Source organism: Tetrao urogallus (assembly GCF_951394365.1).
Source record: "Tetrao urogallus genome assembly, chromosome: 1".
NCBI lineage: Eukaryota > Metazoa > Chordata > Aves > Galliformes > Phasianidae > Tetrao > Tetrao urogallus.
In genome coordinates, this window is record NC_136813.1 from 1,801,540 (window position 1) to 1,821,715 (window position 20,176).

The following is a 20,176-nucleotide window of genomic DNA, read 5'->3' on the forward strand; positions in this document are numbered from 1 at the left end:
GTAGGTCTGGCTCAGTTCTGTAGGGCCAGGTGGGGCTGTTTGGTGCGGGCATTAAGGATGGCTGAATTGGGTTGTTGTTGGGGGGTATGGACCCACAAGTCCTGCTGCATGCTGGTCCTCATCCTCCCGAGGGTGTGCAAGCAAAGAGTTGGAGCTGGAGGAGATCTGCTAGGGACCTGCTGGAATCTGGGGTGAGAAGGGATCTCACAAGGGTATCTCCTGCCCTGATGGTGTCCGACACCTCGCGTCCCTGTGCCATGGCATGGTTGGACCCATCCTGGCAGAGGGAGGGCTGTATCATTTCTGGGATGGAAGCCTCCAGTTCAGAAGCTGGAATCTGGTTCTTCTCATGATGGTAGGATCAGAGAGGAATGGAAAAATTGTGAATTGTGGTTTTTGGGGTGAAGTTTTGACTTGGTCAGCCTGTGGTTTTTCAGCATCCCAATATTTCCATTTAAAGTTGGGACATGTTAAAATTGCTGGCTTTTTATGGTGAGTTGAGCATTGTCTTTTCACACAAATGTCCTTTTTGTAAGATCCCCTTGGGCTTGCTGACCCTCTGGGGCAAAAAGTATATATTTCTCACGCAGAGACTGGCAGGGAAAGGTTGATGTCATGTTTGGGATCATCCTTTGTGCAGAGCCACAGCTTTTCTACCAGCAAGAGTGAGGAATGGGTGGAGATGTCTCAGTGGTGAACTTGCTGTTCCCACAGACAGCCCCATAAAGGAAGAGATTGGTTCAACCAACACCATCCCAACCAGTGATGCCTGAAGCCCAGTGAAGCCAAGGGGACTTTAACTGGGACTGGGCAAGACTGCACCATCCTCCCTGCGCTGATGTGTTTGTCAAGGGATCTTTCAGATCTCTCTTGCAGAGAGCAAAAGCTTTCCTTCAAAACGCTTTTCAACTCCCAAATGTCGTTTCCACTCCAAAATGTATTTTTTATTTACCCTTTTTTCCATTTTTCCATTTTCTATTCTTCATTTCTCATTTCTTCTTATTCCCTTTTCCTTTCTTCTTCTCTCCCAAACTCAGACTCTCCTCTCTTCCCCACCACTCACAGCCCTTCTGGTTTTCCTGGGGGAAACTCCATCTCATTGTGTCAACCTGCAAACACCTGCCGGCCTTCAAATGAGGGTTTATTCTGACTTGTTCTAGAAGTACAGTACTATTTTATGCCTCAACAACACACATTCTGTTCCTCGTCGGCATAAAGAAACCCTTTATAGTTAAAAAATGGTTTTGATGAATGTCTTCACTTTGGGGTTGGGTGGATGGGGTGTGACTGTCAGCTACTCATGGGTGATGGCACGAAGCCACCGATCCCTCCTTGCTCTGCCCATCACAGAGGAAGGAGAGGTCTCCTGGGCCATTCCTTCTCTCACGTAGTCTCTCCCCATTGGCTTTTAGGGCCGGATATGTTCTGTGACTTCAATGGTAAGAAGTACAGCCCAGGTGAGAGCTGGCACCCCTACCTGGAGCCGCAAGGGTTGATGTACTGCATCCGCTGCAGCTGCTCTGAGGTATGTCCCACATGCATTGCCCTAAGAGGTGGCAACCAGGGCATTCCCAGCTGGTTCTGGTGTCTAATTTGACAAGAGAAGATGCTTTCCACTAGATTAGTGTATTTGCTTTTGATAAATCCCCATATCCCTCACAGATGTTGGGTTGACCTTGTGAGGGAGCCGTCTCGGCAGCATTGGTGGGCTGTGGGTGGAGGTGGCTCAAGGCTGCACTGGGACCATGGGTGATCATTGGTGATGATAGAGGAAATCATGAACTGGCAGTGAGCCTGAGCTGAGGATGGCGAGCCAGGAGCTGGATCGATGAACCTTGTGGGTCCCTTCCAACTTGGGATATTCTATGAATCTGTGAAGCCTCGGTTGGCTGAGTTCCACCAGCACCATCTGTCGTGCTAAAGGGGCTATCATGCAACAGCCTCTTCCCCTAGAAGAACTCCAAGAAAGGGGCAGCTTTGGGAAGCTCTTTCTTTCCTTGTGGGATAGATGTGTAGCTGAAAGGATCGCTCTTGTCTCTCCCCAGAATGGCAACACGAGGTGCTATCGGATCCAGTGCCCCGCTCTGCAATGTGCCAGCCCCGTCACGGACCCCCAGCAGTGCTGCCCACGGTGTCTCGGTACGGGGCCATCCCATGGGGAGGGAATGACAGGAGCAAAGGGGAATTTTAGGAGAGGTAATGGCCTTTTGTTGCACCAGGGGATGTTCTGGTTGGATATAAAGAAAAAGCTATTTGCTGAAAGAGTGATAAAGCACTGGCACAGGCTGCTCAGGGAGGTGATGGAGTCACTGTCCTTGGAGGTGTTCAAGAGCCATGGGGATGTGGCACTGAGGGACCTGATCAGTGAGCACGGTGGGTGTGATTTGGGGGTCTTGGAGCTCTTTGTCAACCTTAACCATCTGTGGTTCTATGACTCTGGGTGTGGACATGGCGCTGATGGGTTAATGATTGGACTGATTTTAGAGGGTGGATCACTCCCTGTGGCCTCCATGCCCGTGCTGTGCCAGGGACACAAAAGCTCCTTGTACCCTCTGGTTTTCATAGGAAGGAAGCAGAGAAACTGAGTCACAGGCTTGCTTACAGCTGTTTGTTGGACATAGATTCGTTGTCATCACCTGAGTGCTCGAGGAGCTGCACAGTATTTCTGGGTTTGGTCTTGAGGTTATGGCAGCAATGGCAGCTCAGGCTGCTGGCATTGCTCTAGCTTGCACAAAAATGTCACATTTTTGTAAGAGGACCCTTTAACAAATTGCTTTCTCCAGCTCCCCCCCAGCCTAAGAAGCCTTGTAGGGGCAAAACATCAGATCACAGATCAGTGACAAGTCTGAAGTCAGCACATGAAGCAGATCATTTGACTAGAGAAAGTGCTGGCTACAGGAGGAAGAATTTTTTTGAAGATCTTGCATGGTTTTTAAAAATCTTTTTCCTTTCTTGGATGTGATGACCTCTACCATCAGCCAGAATCAGATGAAAAGCTCCAGGCTCTGAGCTGTGCATGTCCCTGCTCATTGATGGGGAGTGGGACCAGATGACCTTTAAAGGTCTCTTCCAACTCAAATGATTCTATGATTCTATGCAAATAGCTTCTCCCAAGGGTAATTAGCTAAAAATGAACAACATCTGTCCAGGTTAAACCTTTGTGGCAAGCTCATTGCAATCAGGGCAATTCCACTCTCCAAAAGCTTTCAGGCACCTGAGTCCTCATAAGCTGTGCACTGCCCTGACCACTTCTTCGTAATAACTACGATGTCTCAAAGCTCCTTGTTCTCTGGGTTGGGCTGGGGGGGAAATCAGTTTGAGCACCCAAGCTGGCGGGGGGCTGGCTCTCACCTCTCTGCTCTCTTCTCCTCCCTTTCAGAGCCAAATTCCCCTTCTGGTCTCCGAGCACCTGTCAGATCCTGCCAGTACAATGGGACAACATACCAGCAAGGAGAGATGTTCACCACCACTGAGCTCTTCCCCAGCCGCCAGCCCAACCAGTGTGTGCAGTGCAGCTGCTCTGTAAGCCAGCGATGAGCCCTTGGGTTGGGAGGGCTTGGGCTCTGCAATTATCCTGCAGTGTCAAAAAACTTTGCAGGAGCAACCTGGGAAAATCAGTCTGAACATCTGGTCACGTCTCTTGGTTGATGGAAATCCATGGACCTGTCCTAGGCTAAGGTTCCTTAGGGTGCACAGCGGGCAAAGCTTTGTCCCAGAGGATGCAGAGTGGTCTGTACAGCATTCAGCTATCTCACCTGCCCCACTGAGATGTCTCAAGACATCTCAGGTTGGATATTAAGAAAAATTTCTTCTCCAAAAGAGTGGTGATGCATTGGCGCAGGCTGTTCAAGGAAGTGGTGGGGTCTCTGTCCCTGTTCCAGAGCCATGGAGATGTGGCACTGAGGGATGTGGTTAGTGGTTATATTGAGGGTAGGTGGAGGTTAGGCTTGAGGATCTTAGAAGTATTTTGCAACCATGATGGTTCTATGATTCTATGAATGAGCACAGTGGGGATGGGTTGACAATTGCACTTGATGATTTTAGTGGTCTTCCCAACCTTAACGATTCCTTGATTCTTTGGAAAAGGAGAGCCAGAAGCCTTTCTGCACATGTATTTGCTGCAAAATAGATGAGGTTTGTTGCAAAATGGTTTGGGAAAGCTCATCTTGCCTGCAAGGTTACATGGACATGAAGTGCCAGCTCTTGGGCCTCAGGAATTATTGGGATGAAGAGCCTGGAGTGGAGCAGAGTTGAACTCCAGATGTGATTTAGTGTCTCCCAACCACTGGTGTTGGGGTGTTGTGCCTCTAGGAAGAGCTTCTGCCCTGTGTGGTGGAGCTCATCCTGGAGGTGATGGCAGATAGACTGGAGGCATTCATTGCAGAGCTGTTTATCTACCACCTCTCTGCCACACCAGAGAGAAATCCCTCCAGCGATGTCCTGAGACAGGGCTTGCTCCACTCTGCCCTTTTCTACAGGCTGGAATCCTACAAAAACCCACTGAAAAGTGGCAAACTTCTCTTGGGATGGCACAAAGCAGCCTGGCCAGAGGTGACGGTGAATGTGTACAGAGCATGAGGCTGCACGAGCCAGGAGCTGAGTGTTAGGAGATGAATGGGGGGGGGGGGGTTCCTCCTTCTTGAGGAAGGGAGCTTAGGAGTGGTGTTGCTGGACTTGGATACTGCCATCAAAAAGAAGCGGGCACAGACATGGCTTTCACGAGCTGTCACACAGAGCTCTGGGGGATGCCAGGCTCCACTGCTCTGTGTTCTGCTTGCAGCAAAGAATTAAGCTAATGTTGGCCAGGAAAGAAAGAGGAGGGAGCAATTCCACCCCACATCACTCCATCGTGCCAAGAGCATGCACCTGGTGGCTACTGCTGAGTGGTGGGTTAGCTTTGATATCTGGTATACCTGCTTTTAGCCCTTGGTCTTTGGCTAAACTTGGAGCCAGGTGGCAAGAGCAATAGCTCATACTTTTAGAAATTAAACAGCTTTTAGGGCTTGTTCCACTCTTACCAACCCTTGCTGGATGCCAGCCCACCCTCTGATGGGGACAAATGCTGGGGAAGGAGCCCTCAGTCTGACCCCATGTGCTGTCTGACCCCACCATCACCAGATGTGGGGACACACAGACCTGCCTATCGCTCTTGGAGGCACTGGATCTCAGTCCAGCTGTTTATTGGGTAGGATAATGCCTTGGATACAAAGCAGAAAATAAAAGGATGACCGTGGAGCCCTGCAGTGGTGGGGTCTTGCAGTCTGATCTCAGCTGTTAGAACAGCTGCGTGAACAGCTGGTGGAAACAGCTTCGAAAAGCATCATGAGACCAGAGCCTCTGGCTCAAACCCTGCTTCGTATGACGTGTTCTCTCTCACCCAGGGCAGGCCCTGGCTGTGACCTGCTGGTCAGAAGAAGGAAGAGCATGCCCCTATAGCCTGATCCTTCTCCCTGTAGGTCTGGATTGGATGTTCCTGAAGGCTTTGGTTTGCGACCTCTATGTGATCCACCAGACCTCCAGCCTCCTCTCTGTGTCCCCTGCACTGTCTCTTGACTTTTGGATGGTCAGGGATGCTGCTGTGATTTTGGTTTTCTGGGGACATCTTGATTAACTTGTTTTCCATTGACCAAGAGCTTGGTGATGCCCTGGAGAACACTGCAGCATGGAGAAGAGAGCCTTGCTGGTGGGATCTGGCTGCTTCTGGGCTGCTGATATCTTTTTCAATCCTGCAAAGCAGCAAAAACTCATCCCTGCAGCAAATGGTTGCAATTTCATTGAGCAGTGTAGGACTAGGGTACACAAACATCAACACTGGCCTTTACTCCACGGTTTTCAGCTTTTCATTGTTTTTCCAAACCAGCCACCAAGTCAGGAAGGCCCACATCTGACCATCCATCCGTTGCTCTTGGTCCAGTGTCTTTGTGTGCTCTGTTCTGGAGTTATTGAATGCGAGAGAGGGCAGAGCTGTGATGTAGAGCAGGCTCTGGGTTCAGCATTGCGATTCCCCTTTCCAGCAGGTCCTCATCCTGGGTTGTATTAGGGAACAGGTTCTTGTGCCAATCTAAGCTGGTGCTATGCAGAGTTCACAGATCTGTGGTGGCTGTTCCAGTTCTGATAGCTCTAATGATGTCTCAGATCAGAGCATTACCTATCCCTATCCACCCCCTCCACTTGTGAGCATGTGGGTTGGCAATGGGATCCAGCCTTGCTAGGAGAGGGCCACCATGCCATGTCCTGCAAGTTGAAGAGTGGTGGGAGCAGATTTTCAGCGTTCAGTCACTGGGTGATTAGTGATACTTGAGGATGGTACTCTGGGGTGCTGATGATTTATGCCAGATCTACAATCAGAAGTGTTGGCACCCCAACACTGGGTGCTCATAGCTCTGTCTGGACATTGGCAATGCTGACAATATATATTTTTTTGCTCTTCTCTCTTAGGAAGGCCAGATTTACTGCGGCTTGGTGACCTGCCCAGAGCTGCTGTGCTCCAATCCCCTAACCGTGCCAGATTCCTGCTGCCAGGTCTGCAAAGGTAAGAGGAGCTGCTCCTGAGCAAGGACTATGGGCGCAGGATTGCCACTACCTGACAGGAGCTATTTCAAGGAACTTCAGCAGGGTTTTGGAAGTCCAGCTTGTAATTTAGGCCACTTGCTATGTCTGAGTCACACCAGGAAAGAAAAGACACAAGTTCCTTTTTTTTCTCCTATGCTACTTCTCTAGCACTTAGTTGTGTCCAACCCCCTACAGCCCATACACTGGCCATACACTTTGTCCCAACCCTGCTGCATCATGTAAGGGATGTGACCTGCACAGAAGACAACATCTTCCAGATCACTTGCCCACTAGGATGGATGTAGTTTAATTGGCCATGTATCAAGAGTGGTGCATGCTATTTCTCTAGGAGAGTTTCCAGAATGACCAGGGCTTAGAAAAGAGTCTTTTTCCACCTCAGTGCAGCATGGCCTTGGTTGAGTTTCACTCTCGAATTTGCTGTGTTTTCCCTAACTCCCACCCAGGAAAGTGAGGAGAAATCCAGATCCACATCTCTGGATGAGACCAATTCAAGTGCGAATGGGTGGATTCATGCCTTGCTAAGTTCACAGCTTGAAATGACACTTTAATCCCAATACCAGAGACATATATGAAGCTGGAAGAACACAGTGACATCCTGACCATGGTCACAGAGTGATCTGTGGGCACCTCCTTGAAACTGCCCCCTGCTGTAGTTTGTGCCCCTCTGTGCTAGGTTTGGTGGCATCTGTAAGGCTTTGGTGACCTCACCACAAGCAAAGAGATTGCTCTGAACAGAGTGTGGATGTTTTGCTTTGGGACAGCATCCTTTTAGAAGAGCTCATGTCCTACAGAAAGTCCTAAATGAGGGCCAGACATGTTAAAAGTCCTTTGCAGCCACTGTATGCCTTGGGAAAACCAGAGCCTGGTCTAGGTGGAGTTGGTTGTGGGACACCAAACAAGCAGAATTCACAGAGCTGTGGGCACCACCAGAGCTGCCCTTGCACTTGAGGCACATCATTGACTCAGCACTTCATCTGAAATGCCCCAATAGCCCCAAAGGGTTTAATGCCACACCATCTCCACCACCTTGTACTTAATCTCTAGGGTGTTTCTATGCCACCTAACCTCAGCAGTACGCAAGGTCCTGCCTTTCTCAGAGCTGAGCTCTTGTTAGCTGTCAGTGGGGATAAAAGAGCTTTCGGGGTGTGACGCAGACAAGCCCTGTTCCCATTTGCTTCGGGTTTTTGGGGTGTGACACAGGCAAACTATGCTCCCATTTGCTTTGGATTTTTGGGCTGTGACACAGGCAAGCCGTGCTCCCATTTGCTTTGGGTGATGTGAATCCCATTTGCAAAGCTCCGCTCTTCCAAGAGCTCACAGGCAGTTCAGCACCCTGCAGAGAGCTGCTTTCAGTCATCTGGACCCCAGTGAACAAATCCTCATCCATCTCTGCAGTATTTCACTGGACCATGTTTTTTGCTTGCAGATGGCTCGTATGAGAAGTCTTCGGAAGAGGAACCCCTGCAGTTAAACAGAGGTGTTGTACGTGACATTTACATTTTAAAACTCAGTTTGTTTCTTCTAACACAGCCCCATTAAACATCTCAAAGAAAGCTATTTGCCCTTGGCTATAAGCTTTACAAGAAATGACCCAGCTTTGTGGGCAGTAGAACCACCGACACTTGGTTTGCAGCTGAGTCCTGCTTGGGAGTTGGCTTTAGGTGAGGGCTCTCAGCATAGACTGAGCTGTTAGGACTCTTGTCCTCTCCTCTGGAACATCTCTGCTGTCCTGGAAGAGCAGAAGACCTGTGGGAACTGGAAAACTTGGGTAGTTCTCTTGATTGGCCAGTGGGTTAAAATGGGTGAAGGAGTTGAACAGAGAAATTCATATGAGACTGACAGTCATATGTGGCCCCTACCCATGGAGTTGGGTGGCCCAAATCTATCTTTGAGAGCTTTTGCTTCAGATGTTGGGTTTTGCTCTTCCCCCCAAGCTCAAGGGTGTCCTCCTCCCATTCGTACCTCCAACACTGGAGCTGGCCATGAGCATGCTTTCCCCAGGCTGTTTGTATCAGCAGCCCCAGCAAGGAAAAAGTGACTCCCTGGCTGCTCAGAGTTCATTCACGGTGACATTTTGAGGCTGGGCAACCCATGCCAGCTCTTTGGGAGTAGGTCACTTACAGCTCCTGGCCCTTCCCTTTTCCATACTGCTGGGTGAAACGCCAGCGTCACACCTCCACCACCTATAAAACCTCCAAAATAGACACAAGGAGACCCTTTGTGCTGCATGTCTTGTCCTTTGCTCTTGGGATATTCCAGGGATTTTATTCCTGCCAGCTGACAACGCTCCTGGTACCAGACAGGTGAGAAGGCAGGATACAGCCCATGCTCACCTCTCCGATCCTTATGGTTCCATCATACAGATGCCAGGCCTCAGTTGCCCATTTCCCTACCAGTGTAGGACCCCAAATGACAGTGTAGGACACCATGAGGGTGTAACCTTGGATGTAGGTATTGTGTTGATGCTGCCACAATGAGAGAAGGTGACCCACATGCAGCCTACAGAGGACAGCAATGAGGGGCACTGGGACTAACTGCTCGTCACTCCTTAGACATTAATGGCACTGGGATGGCTCCTGCTCATTGCTCATCCCTGCAGTCTCTGAACCTTCCCGTTCTGTGGCTTTTTGCAGCATGGAGTGAGAACAACCAAACCACCTGGGTCTGAGTCCCCTTGTTTTCTCTGACTGTTCCCAGAGGCACTCACAAGACCAGTGCTTGGGGGAAGCAATGAACAGAAAGCCACCTGGAGCCACCGCATCCACCGTGCTCAGTTCATCGCTGGAGTTCATCCCCAGGAGCTTCAAACCCAAGGGGGGAGGTGGCACCACCGTGAAGATCGTTTTGAAAGAGAAGCACAAGAAAGGTAAGGGGAGGGGCCAGGTGGTCTCTGTGTCTCCTAAATTGCCTTCTCCAGGACTCTGGGTTCCAGAGAAGCTGTTTCAAAAGCAGCTTTCCAACAATGACTCCCAACTCGCTCACTCACACAGCTGTCTCAGCCCTGGTGGCCCTGGTGGCCCTGGCCCTGGGATCACAATCCCTTTTCTATATGAATCTCCAACCTCTGGGCTGGAGGAAGGCCAAACTTTGGGGTGTTTTGGAGATCTGGGACCTGGGAAGGGAGGTGTTCAGTTGAAAGATCTCACATGATCCTTCTATGGTCTTTCTGCTGCAGAGGGACAGGGGGTTCCCTCCTACAACTGCCTTCAGTGTGATGGGTCCATCGTGGTGCCATTGGCTTCCTCCTGGAAGGCAAAGATGGGGAGGAAACTGCATGGATCCAAAAGGGAGGAGAGGGGTCCCTTCTCCTCTTGGGGACTCTCCCAGTACCATGCTTCCACAAAGGCTCTCTCCAGTCTTTGGAGATGAAGCCCTGGAGGAAATTTCTGGGACCTCCAAAAATTTGCATGCAAAAGTCAGCAGGTGGCACTCTTCACTGTGCTTGGTGCTGGTGGAGGCCTTGGAGGGACCCTGGGCTCATAGAAGTCAGGAGACAGGTGAGCTCCTGCCCACAGCTGCCCCATACCCCTACTTGACCCCAGCAGCCTCCACCTTCTGCAGCCTGGTCCCCATGTCCCATGGCACCTCCTGGTTGGGGAGGCTGTGATGTCCCCATGTCACTCTGCAGGTAGGTGTGTTGTTGGTAGGTCATGATCCTCAACGCCACGGGGCCACGCTCACTGTGTAGGGCCACAGTCCTCGAGGCTGTAGGGTTGTGCTCCCAAGGCTGTAGGGTCATGCTCCTCAAGGCTGCAGGGCCATTTGTGAGATGCTGAAACCTGTTGAGCTCCAGCAGGCCTTGGATGTGTGGAGAGAAGGAGGATTTATTCCTACTGGCATCACTTTTCTCTCTCCTCCAGCCTGTGTTTACAATGGAAAGACCTACTCCCATGGAGAAGTGTGGCACCCCGTCTTCCGGCTCTATGGGCTCCTGCCCTGCATCCTGTGCACCTGCAGGGATGGTGTCCAGGACTGCCAGAAGATCACATGCCCCAAGGAGTATCCGTGTGACTCTCCGGAAAAAGTAGATGGGAAGTGCTGTAAAATATGTCCAGGTATGTGAGATCCTACCTGCTCCTGCAGCTGTCCTCCATTTCCTTCCTCAAGCTTTGGTTTAAAGCCCTGGGCATAAGGATGTATAGGGTTTCACATCACTGAATTCATGCCAGGTGAGTTCTGCAGAGCACACAGTGATGTAAGTCTGTCTTGGACTGAACTGAGATGAGGAAACCGATCCCAAAATGTTGCATGCGTTAAGTGGCTGTAGAATGGAGAAAGATGTTTGAAGAGCTACATGCTAACAGTCTTCAGACAAGCAAGGAGGGGAGAGGGCCCAGTCTGCTCTCCAGCCCTCAATTGAGGCTTTGGAACAAAATTTAGTGCATTAACTGTGGCAGTTTGAAATCAGAAGGACACTGTCCAGGTGCTGTGGCACCCATGGTTTGGGCTGAGGTGGAGTTGAGGTCTCCATCCCTGGAAAGGGAGGGTTTGCCATGTAGCCATCGGTGTGAGCCAGGAGGAGCAAGGCTGGTCCTGGGGCTGGGGTGTGGTGAAGTGACGTCTTCTTCTCATATGCAGTGGATCCGGGGTCTCTCAGCTGCTTCCTGGCCTTTGAAAAGCTGTTTACCCACAACACCAGACCTGGTGCAAATGTGGCATAGCTTCAGATCTTCTCTGTTTCCAATGGAGAATGTTCTCTAGGTTATACCTCTTCTCATTATCATTCTGTACTGGATGTTCAGATGGCGGACAACCTCTCCATAGAGAGGCTAAAGATACATGAGCCTGCCTGCAGATGTGGCAATTGCTGGGTCATCTTCTCAGATGTACACCTTAATGGAGGGGTCTCACCAGGAGAACAAGCAAGGGACGTTGTCAGGTTGAGGAATGGGGGGCAAATAGACTGCACATCAATCTCAGCTGGGATTTTCAAGGTTTTCCCCTGCCAAGCAGGGAGGTGCTGGGACAGCCTCCCCTGGGGAGCAAAGGGCAGAATCTCAGCTTGTTTTAATAAGATTTCTGATATGTTTATGAGCAGGATTTATGACGTGGTGCCTGGTGGGAATGGGATGTGATGACTGAGCAGATCCTTTCCAGTCTTGCACTCCCATTATAGCAGTTCTCTCTGGTTTAAAGTCTACAACTTTCTCTTCTGGGATCTCTTGTCTGCTCTTCAGACTTCATTTATTTCCAGTTAAACACTCTGACCCAGCCAAAGTGACTTTCCAGTACTCATAGATAGCAATCACACACACACAATGCTCAGCCAAGTTACATGCTTGTCCTTTCCTTCACTGCATGGCGGTTTCGCCGTCGTCATTTTCCAGGCAGTTTCCATGGTCCTGTCCTCCTCTTGCTCCTCTGTATGCTGTAGCTTGGAGGGAAATGCTGCCTGCTTTCTGTTTGCAAAAGGGAAATTGCTGTGAATGCATTGGTTGGGAAACAGCCACCATTGGTGTGGGGAGAAGTGGTGGCCAGAAGGGTCCCTACTTCTCCTCCTTGACGTGTTGGCCATCAAGTGGCTCTGGTGTAAAGCTGTGAGGCTATTAAATACCTGTTGTACAAGAGCATGTGGCTCCTTGCTGGTTGTGGATGCGGGGCTGCCTTGAGCATTGCAAAAAGCAGCCCTGGCGCAGATGAAATGTGAGGGATGGAGGTTCTGCACCCAGATCCCGTGGTGACAGAGGTGAGTGAGGGTAGTGGCACCTGGTTGTCCTCCTGGGTCTCGTTGGGGCTGCAAAACTGAACACTTGTTGCTGAAAAATCCCTGCTTTGCACTTCTATACATTGAAATTTCCATCCCCTCTCTACCGGTGTGTGCAAAGAGTAGCTCAGGATCACCCCAGAAAGCATGGGGAGGGCAGAATCAGGCCTAAAATAACCGTCCTACTAAAATAAACCCCACGTCTCTATTTATAGCCAAACTTTCTTTCGAGTAGTGTAAAAAGCTCCAGCATCCAAAACGACGGGGGAGAACAAGGCTAAATTCAGCTGAGCTCCTCTGCGTTCCAAGGACCACAACCAAAGGCAATAAATCTCCTTCCAAAACCGTGGGGGATTCTTCATTACTCCAGAAACAACAACAACAACAACAACAAGAAATGAGCGTCTTTTCTTCACCCAAGGGTGTTGGAGAAGTCACACAGGGTCCTGGAGATGTTGTCCCAATTGCTGCGTGCCTGGACCAACGCGAAGGAGCTCTGCGTGGGGAAGGGGCTCAGTCTGGGGCTGAGCCCACCCGTGGGGCTGGGCTGGGCACTGTGCCCAGGCAGCACAGTCATGGTGCTGGCTCCCGTGCTGTGGGCTCATCTCTCTGCCTCACTGACGTTGCTTCTGTGGGATGGGAGGGAGATGGGAAGGTTGGGCTTTGCTGCATGGTGTTGGCACCAAGGTGGTGGTTAGAAGGGATGCAGGTGGAGAAAATCACCCTGCTCCATCGCTGCTGCTATAGGGGCTGCTAAAACCAAGGGGAGTTGAAATTACGGAGGTGGGCAACTCCACAGACCCTTTATCAATGTCTTCCTTTGTCAACATCTCCTTTTGTCAGCATCTCCCTTTGTCAAGATCACCCTTTATCAACATCCCCTTTTATCAATACCTCCCTTTGCTTCCAGCCTTGATGTCTTTGTGTCTGTTGGGATCCAACCCCAGGTCTGAGCCTTCTCTTCCAGCCTTTCAGGAACCTCCTCCACCTCCTTCGTGTTGCTCTTGCCCTATTTGATGAACTGTTCTTCTCTGTGCCCAGAAACCAGAGTCAAACCCACTGATGAAATCATCACTGAGAGATGTGGCAAGACCCCCAACCACGTCCTGGTGTACATGTTTGTGCCACCGAGCTCCGAGAACTCCAAGGAGATCCTGAGGACAGTCGCTATCGAGAAGGAGCTCACGGAAGAGGTGGAAATCTATAACTGGAAGCTGATTAAAGGTGAGTCCCACAACAAAGCCAGCCAGCAATGGGGATCTGCTTGGACATGTGCTGCTTTCCAATCATAAATCATTAAAGGCTGGAGAATACCACTGAGATCACCAAGTCCAACCATCAACCCATCACCACCATGCCCACGAAGTCGAAACCTGCTGACAGCAGGCTGGCTTTTCTGTTTCCACTTTCTGCACTCTTTTGCTGTTGTTGCATGCAGGCATGGTGTTGGAAACCACTTTTGATCCCAGTGTACCCAGCCAGAAGCTGCAACACCATCCAGTGGCACAGCATCTTGGATGGCTGAACTAGGTGTTGGTGGTTGGGCAAGATGGTCTTAGAGGTCTTTTCCAACCTGAATGAATCTATGATTCTGCATGGGCAAACAAGGCAGAGGCTGTGGGGTTCTTCCTCAAAAACCCACCTGCTTTCATGCCAAACACATGGAAAACTGAAAAAAAAATATGTATTGTAGTCATTCTGTATTTTTGCTTTTGCCCTTTCTTGTTCCTGATCCACCAACTGCTGGGAACAAAGCTTGCCGAGCTGCATGCAGGGAATATGAGCTGCCCCAGCCTGCTTTTTGGAAAAGAGGTTTGGGATGTTTGGTTGGTTCACACTCCAGCAAAGCACAGTACAGACTCTGTCAAATGACACTGATCTTTTGCACTCTCTGTGTACATCTAGCTGTGCCACACTCTCATGGACCAGCTCACCACCCAAGCTGCATGATCTCGTGAATCTTTGTGTTTTGTTTCTTCTGGGCCTGGGTGCCCAAAACAATGTTCCAGCCTCAAATCTTCGTTGGACATACTTACAAAAAACTTGTGCCCAAGTTTGGGGCACTTTGGGTCAGTTGTGCCCTACCTGTGGACACAGCGACCTTCAGAGCATGGAGCTGGGTGTCTTCTGGACACCTTTAAACAGATATTCTGCTCTCCTGGGTGTGTAGGTGTCTCACTTCACTCCCTAAAGGAGTTCTTATCCCTCTTGGGGCTGTTCCCAGTCTTGTTGCCCTAGTGGGCAATATTGGTGGTAGTTGGCTGGTTGGACAAGATGATCTGAGAGATCTTTCCCAACCTTAACGATTCTGTGATTCCATGGTCTTCCCAGCCACTTTGGGTGGGTACATGTGCATTAATCAGAGAAATTACCTCCAGAGATGGAGCTGTGGCTGTCGCCATGTTCCCACCCACCCCCCTCCATCCCCCACGTTCCTCCTCTCTCCATCCTCCCCCAGCACAGCGAAGCCTCCTTCACAATGGCACCTTGTAGCTGGAGGACAGCTGAGCTGCACTGTCTGGGCCCCCCCTCTCCCCCCTCTTTTCCTCTCCTTGCTGCTTGGCAGAGGTCACCACCCAAACCTTCTTGCCACCTTCTGAGGCCAAAAGCTTCGTGTCTGCACGGAGCTCCCGAGCCCTGCCAGCCAAGGACAGGGGAGGCCCTTGTCCCCGAGGCCAACACAGCTCTTTTGCTTGGCAGAGCAAAGTGTTACTATTGGGAAAGAGCATGAGCTCAGTCACATATGGATTCCACCTCTCCATGGTCCATCACTCTACCAACAGAGCAGCGTGTGTGGAGCAGGGAGCCTGCAAGTCACGCCTGGAGCCTGTCCATCCACCTTTGTATGGCTTACCATCCTACGTGGCCTCCTCTATTTCTGTGCTGGATGGTTTCCTCCTCGAGGCACCGAAATAGAGGAGAAACTGACAGCAACACCCAGCCCAAACCTCTACCCACCTTTCTGATGATGCCCCTGCACAAGTCACAGTGTGGGCTTCTCCACAATTTTAGGGGTCTGAATGGCTCAGGAGGTTTGAAATGTGACTTTCTGATGTTTTGGAGAAGGAAATTTGCAGGCAGTGTGGACAAAATGGATAGAATCAGAAAGAGTCCAGCACTGTTCAGAGTCTTGTCTTTGCCTCCTGTACTTGGAGGTGCAGTGCCCCATGGACCTCTTTCACACTGCTAGGCTGGGATTAGACAATGACCCAAAGATCCTGTTTTGTCCTGAAAATCTGTGGCTCTGGGACCTTCAGCCATTCCCATCTGGGTGTATTCTCTTGTTATGTGTGCTTGGAGATCTCCTGCCACAGAAAATCTATGGTCTGTATAATTTCTTCCAGAGCCACAAACCCTTTCTTTAAGGAGAACTGTTCCCAACATGCAGCCTCCCTGTGGATCACACTCCTGCCCTTGAATTCTCTCTGGGTTGGGTGTTTGGTGACAACAGACTCCTTTCCCCTGATGCATATGAAGATGCCATCATCTCCAGCCCGTGTCGTCTTCTCCACCCTCTAATCAGTCTTTCCTTGACATTAGCAATTTCTGGTCCTTTGGTCTGGTTGCTAGCTCATTCCTTGCACTCCATGATATTGGAATCTATCTGCTTTTTGCCTTGAGGTGGTGTATGAAGCACCAAGAGGGGTGAGAAGAGGCAGCCCCACCACCTCCCTCCATCTCATCCTCCTCAATGCCAGCGTCTGTTGGGCAGGAAAGCAAATGGGATCCAGGGCTCCATCAGAAGACGGGTGGCCAGCAGGGACAGGGAGGTGATTGTCCCTCTCTGCTCTGCTCTTGTGAGGCCCCATCTGCAGCACTGCGTCCAGGGCTGGAGCCCCCAGGACGAGAAAGACAGGGAGCTGTTGGAGAGGGTCCAGAGGAGCCACAAAGATGAGCAGAGGGCTGCAGCACCTCCCTACAAAGACAGGCTGAGGGAGCTGGGCTTGTTCAGCATGGAGAAGAGAAGCTGCGGGGTGACCTCAGTGCAGCCTGCAGTGCCTCAAGGGAGCCTGCAGCCAGGAGGGGAGTCAGCTCTGTGAAAGGGGAGACGGCAGCAGGACAAGGGGAAATGGTTTGGAGTTGAGGGAGGGCAGCTGGAGGTTGGATGTCAAGGGGAAGTTGTTTAGAGAGTGGTGAGGTGCTGGAACAGCTGCCCAGAGAGGCTGTGATGCCCCGTCCATCCCTGGAGGTGTTCAAGGCCAGGTTGGATGGGGCCCTGGGCAGCCTGGGCTGCTGTGAGATGTGGTGGGGGTTGGAGCTTTGTGATCCTTGAGCTCCCTTCCAACCTGGGCCATTCTATGATTCTGTGATCTGCTGGCATTGCCCCATCTGCTAGACTTTGCCTCCCACAATCCTCATTCTTCACCAGCTCCATCCATGTTGGCTTTTCATTACTTACAGACCTGGGTTAGGTACTCATGGACATGGTCAGCAGGCAGTATTGGTGGTAGGTGGATGGTTGAACTGGATGATTCAGAGATCTTTCCCAACCTGAATGATTCTATGATTCCATGGGCAGCAAGAGCAGACTATTCTCATCCCCTTGTGAGTGCTGACTCGACATCCGCGTTCCTCCATGGCTCCCCAGCTCCTGGAATGTGTCAGAAATGACCATCCAGAGACCACACATCTCAGCCAGCTCTCCGGGGGCTCTCAAGTGTAAATTATCCAGGTCGGTCGATTAAACGATGTTTATCTCTTGTGGCTCTTGTTTAAAACAACCTCCTGGTTACTGGTGGAAAGTGCTTCATCAGCCCCAGGGCTGTGAGCACACCCTCCTGCTCCTTTCTAAGTATAGAGAGAAGGATTTATGGAACACTTGTGCCTTCCTTGCGTCATTAACACTTTTATTATCTCCATCCAGCGTCTCCTTTTGTTACTGGTAGGACTCCATTTCCCGACCCACTTACAGGGCTTATTAATAGCCCAACCGGCCTCATATTTCTCCCGATGCATTAAGACTTCCCGTATTAACTTTCCACACTCCACAACATCCCGTTTGGATGGATCACACGCTGCTTCCCATCCGTTACACGCTCACCGTATGTGTAACTGCTGCTGGGAAGCAGGAAGGTCTCTTACCCAAACAGAGAGAAACGACATCAGACATCAGTGCAATGCGGGGCACGTGGGAAGGAGCTGGAAGAGGTATGGGGAGGATGTGCCCTACATAGCTGCCCCCTTCATCATGCTTCCATACAGGGATGAATATCCTGACCCTTAATCCCACGGAAAGGTCACTTCCGTTGCTAAATGTGTGGTTTTCTCATGTCAGACATCTGACTCAGGCATCCCCTGAATGGGACAGTGCTGGTGTGGGCTGAAATATCCATCTGAGGTCAGCCGTGCGTTTCCTGTCCTGGAGAAGTGACAGGGCTGGGGGCAAAGGAATGGAAAAACTTTGGTCCTGGCTGCTTCAGGGCTGGGCACGGTAGTCTTTACCACCCATAATGATTCAATGAGTCTATATAAGGAGGCAGAAGGAGATGGGAAAGACCCCCGTTGGATGGGTGGCGTGGGGAGAGTGAGTGGAGAGGAGAGGGATCCAGGATCCCATTGATCCCAGCTTTGTCCCTGTGATGGTTTCTTGGAGATCAGAGCTCCTCCAGTGCAGTTTGGAAAAGAGATTTCTCCCAGTCCTACACTGGGCACCCCAACGTCTCAATGAGTTTTGTTGGACCCCACAACCTAAATCCTTGGGTTGTGTGCATGAGGAGGGGGTGGAGATGTGCACCAAAGCCATGCTGAGCCCTACAGCAATGCCCCCATGCTTCTTTCTGCAGGGATATTTCACTTGATCCAAACCAAGAAGATCAGCAAGCAGGAATTCAAGCAAGAAGCACAGAACTTCAGGCTGATCACCAGGACGAATGAAGGTAAAGAGCCCCTTTGTCCCCCTTCCCCTCCTGCTGGGTCCCACCACCCCGTGCTCTCGGTCAGTGGCCACATTTTCTCTTTATGGGATTGCAAAGGGCAGCCAGCTTTCTAAAAGTGGACGTGCTCTTGTGAAACGCAAAGGCGAGATCCCTCCAAAGCCCGTAAAACTGTTTGGTTTTTATATCTGATCCGTCTGGTGTGACGGGGCGGGGAGCGAAATTATGCGAGGGATTTGAAAGAAATAAACTCTGGAATATCTTTGAAAATCATTCTTAATGCTCTTGGATGTGCGTAAATGTTACAAAAAAGGGAGGAATGCTGGTGCACGCGTGCCTGTGCAGAACGAAACTGCCGCGCTGTTTCCCTTTGGCTGCCTCTTTGCCTGGGCTGGATTAGGGTTTAATGGGTCAGGCTGGGATCGAGGCCATTCCCGTGTTGTTCAGCATCCATGGGTCAGGGTATTGGCTGCCCATTATGAAGCAGTTCACCCAGTGATGGTGTGGGTGAAGGTTGGTTTTCACCTTCAGCCCATTTGAGACAGCACCTCGTGGCCAAGCGCTGAGGGATTTTCAAGTCTCTGCTCTCAGGTTGGGCTCCACACTGGAACCGGGTCTCTGCCCCTCACTGGGACTGTGGGGAGGTCAATCAGCTATAAGGGATGCAGAAAAGGGCTGAGCTTCCTCCAGCATCTCTGAGGTGCATGGCAATGCTTTAGGGGAACAGTGGGAGGGGTTGGGGCGGGCTCAGTGCCTGTTTTTGGGGTGATGCTTTTGCTTTGCAGGGAGTGTTTTCACGGGGAAACCCTGGAAAAGTCGTTGATTGAGATGTTAATTGCATTGTGAGAGGCTTGTGGAGCTCTGCTTGAGAGTAGAAACGCAGCAAGGAGGGGAAAGGAAATAGGGGGTGGGGGATGGGGTGAGGGAGGGAGGGTAGGGAAAAGAGGGTGAGATTAAGAGGACAGAGGATGAGGATAAGCAAGAGTGAATGGGGGATGTGGGAAAGGGGAAAGGGATAAGGAATATAGAGGATCATTGGTCATAGAATAGCTTGGGTTGGATGGGACCTTAAAGACTGTCTAGTTCCAACTCGAGAATAAGGAAAAGGGAATAGGGAAAGAAGATAAGGAGTAGAGATAAGGCATGGAGAGAGGGGGTGGGAATAGGGCATGGGGATAGGGAATGAGGGTAGTGGATAGGAGATAAGAGATAAGGGATTAGGGGAGGGGGGGAAGAGGAAGATGATGGGGAACAGGGAGCAGAGGATAGGGAACAGGGATAGCTGATAAGGGATAGAAGTTAAGGGATAAGGAGTAGTGGATAGGGGAGGGAGGATAGGGGATAGGGGATAGAGGATGGGGGCAAAGGATGAGGGGTAGGGAACAGTGGTTATGGGATAAGGGTTAGGGGGTAGCAGTCATCTCTGGCTGCAGCCCCTGGTGTTCCAATGGGAGACACCAAAACCCCTGAGCATCTCTCGGCCTCAGACCCATTGTAGCTGTGAGATGACAAAGCCTCCAGCTCATGGGGCTGCTGATGAGCTGCCCTGGCAGTGGCCCCCACGGGCAGTGGGTGTGATGCAGGGGGCAAATGGGCTTTCCTGATCCCAGTAACTGAGGGTGAGTGCTAACCAGTGTCCATCTCTGCTCACCCAGGACACTGGAACATCTTCCAAGCCCAGACATCAGAGCTGAGGATGACAGAGAGCCCAGAGAAAGAAACAAAGAACTTGTAAAGAAAAAAAAAAAAAAAGAAAAAAAGAAAAAAAGAAATAACTTTAACCTAGCTATTGATTTATCTACACCCACACACACATACACACCTACACATATATACGAAGAAAAGTTGCATTATTCAATAGACTGGCACAGCAATAAGAGATACACTAGTGTAAATGGCAGCAGCTCCAGCAGATGAACCAAACCCAACCACCACCACCGTGTCCACACCAAAGCCACCACGGCGACATGATGTCCCTCGGAGTGCTCCAGTGGGACTGGAGGAGGCCGTCGTGTCTCCTGCTGCT

General features: G+C 50.7%; 1 protein-coding gene across 1 annotated transcript in view; it reads left to right on the top strand.

Moving 5' to 3' along the window:
• Positions 1-19,885, top strand: part of CHRDL2 (chordin like 2) — a gene marked incomplete at both ends in the record, with an annotated part of 21,539 nt that extends 1,654 nt beyond the window's left edge. Inside the window, 10 exons of the mRNA XM_079547710.1 lie at positions 1,413-1,525; positions 2,046-2,139; positions 3,380-3,522; positions 6,439-6,532; positions 8,000-8,055; positions 9,271-9,439; positions 10,434-10,628; positions 13,319-13,501; positions 18,061-18,153; positions 19,806-19,885. Of these exons, the coding sequence (XP_079403836.1) occupies positions 1,413-1,525; positions 2,046-2,139; positions 3,380-3,522; positions 6,439-6,532; positions 8,000-8,055; positions 9,271-9,439; positions 10,434-10,628; positions 13,319-13,501; positions 18,061-18,153; positions 19,806-19,885 (1,220 nt within the window). The remainder of the gene's footprint in view (positions 1-1,412; positions 1,526-2,045; positions 2,140-3,379; positions 3,523-6,438; positions 6,533-7,999; positions 8,056-9,270; positions 9,440-10,433; positions 10,629-13,318; positions 13,502-18,060; positions 18,154-19,805) is intronic.
• Positions 19,886-20,176: the final 291 nt, after the last annotated feature.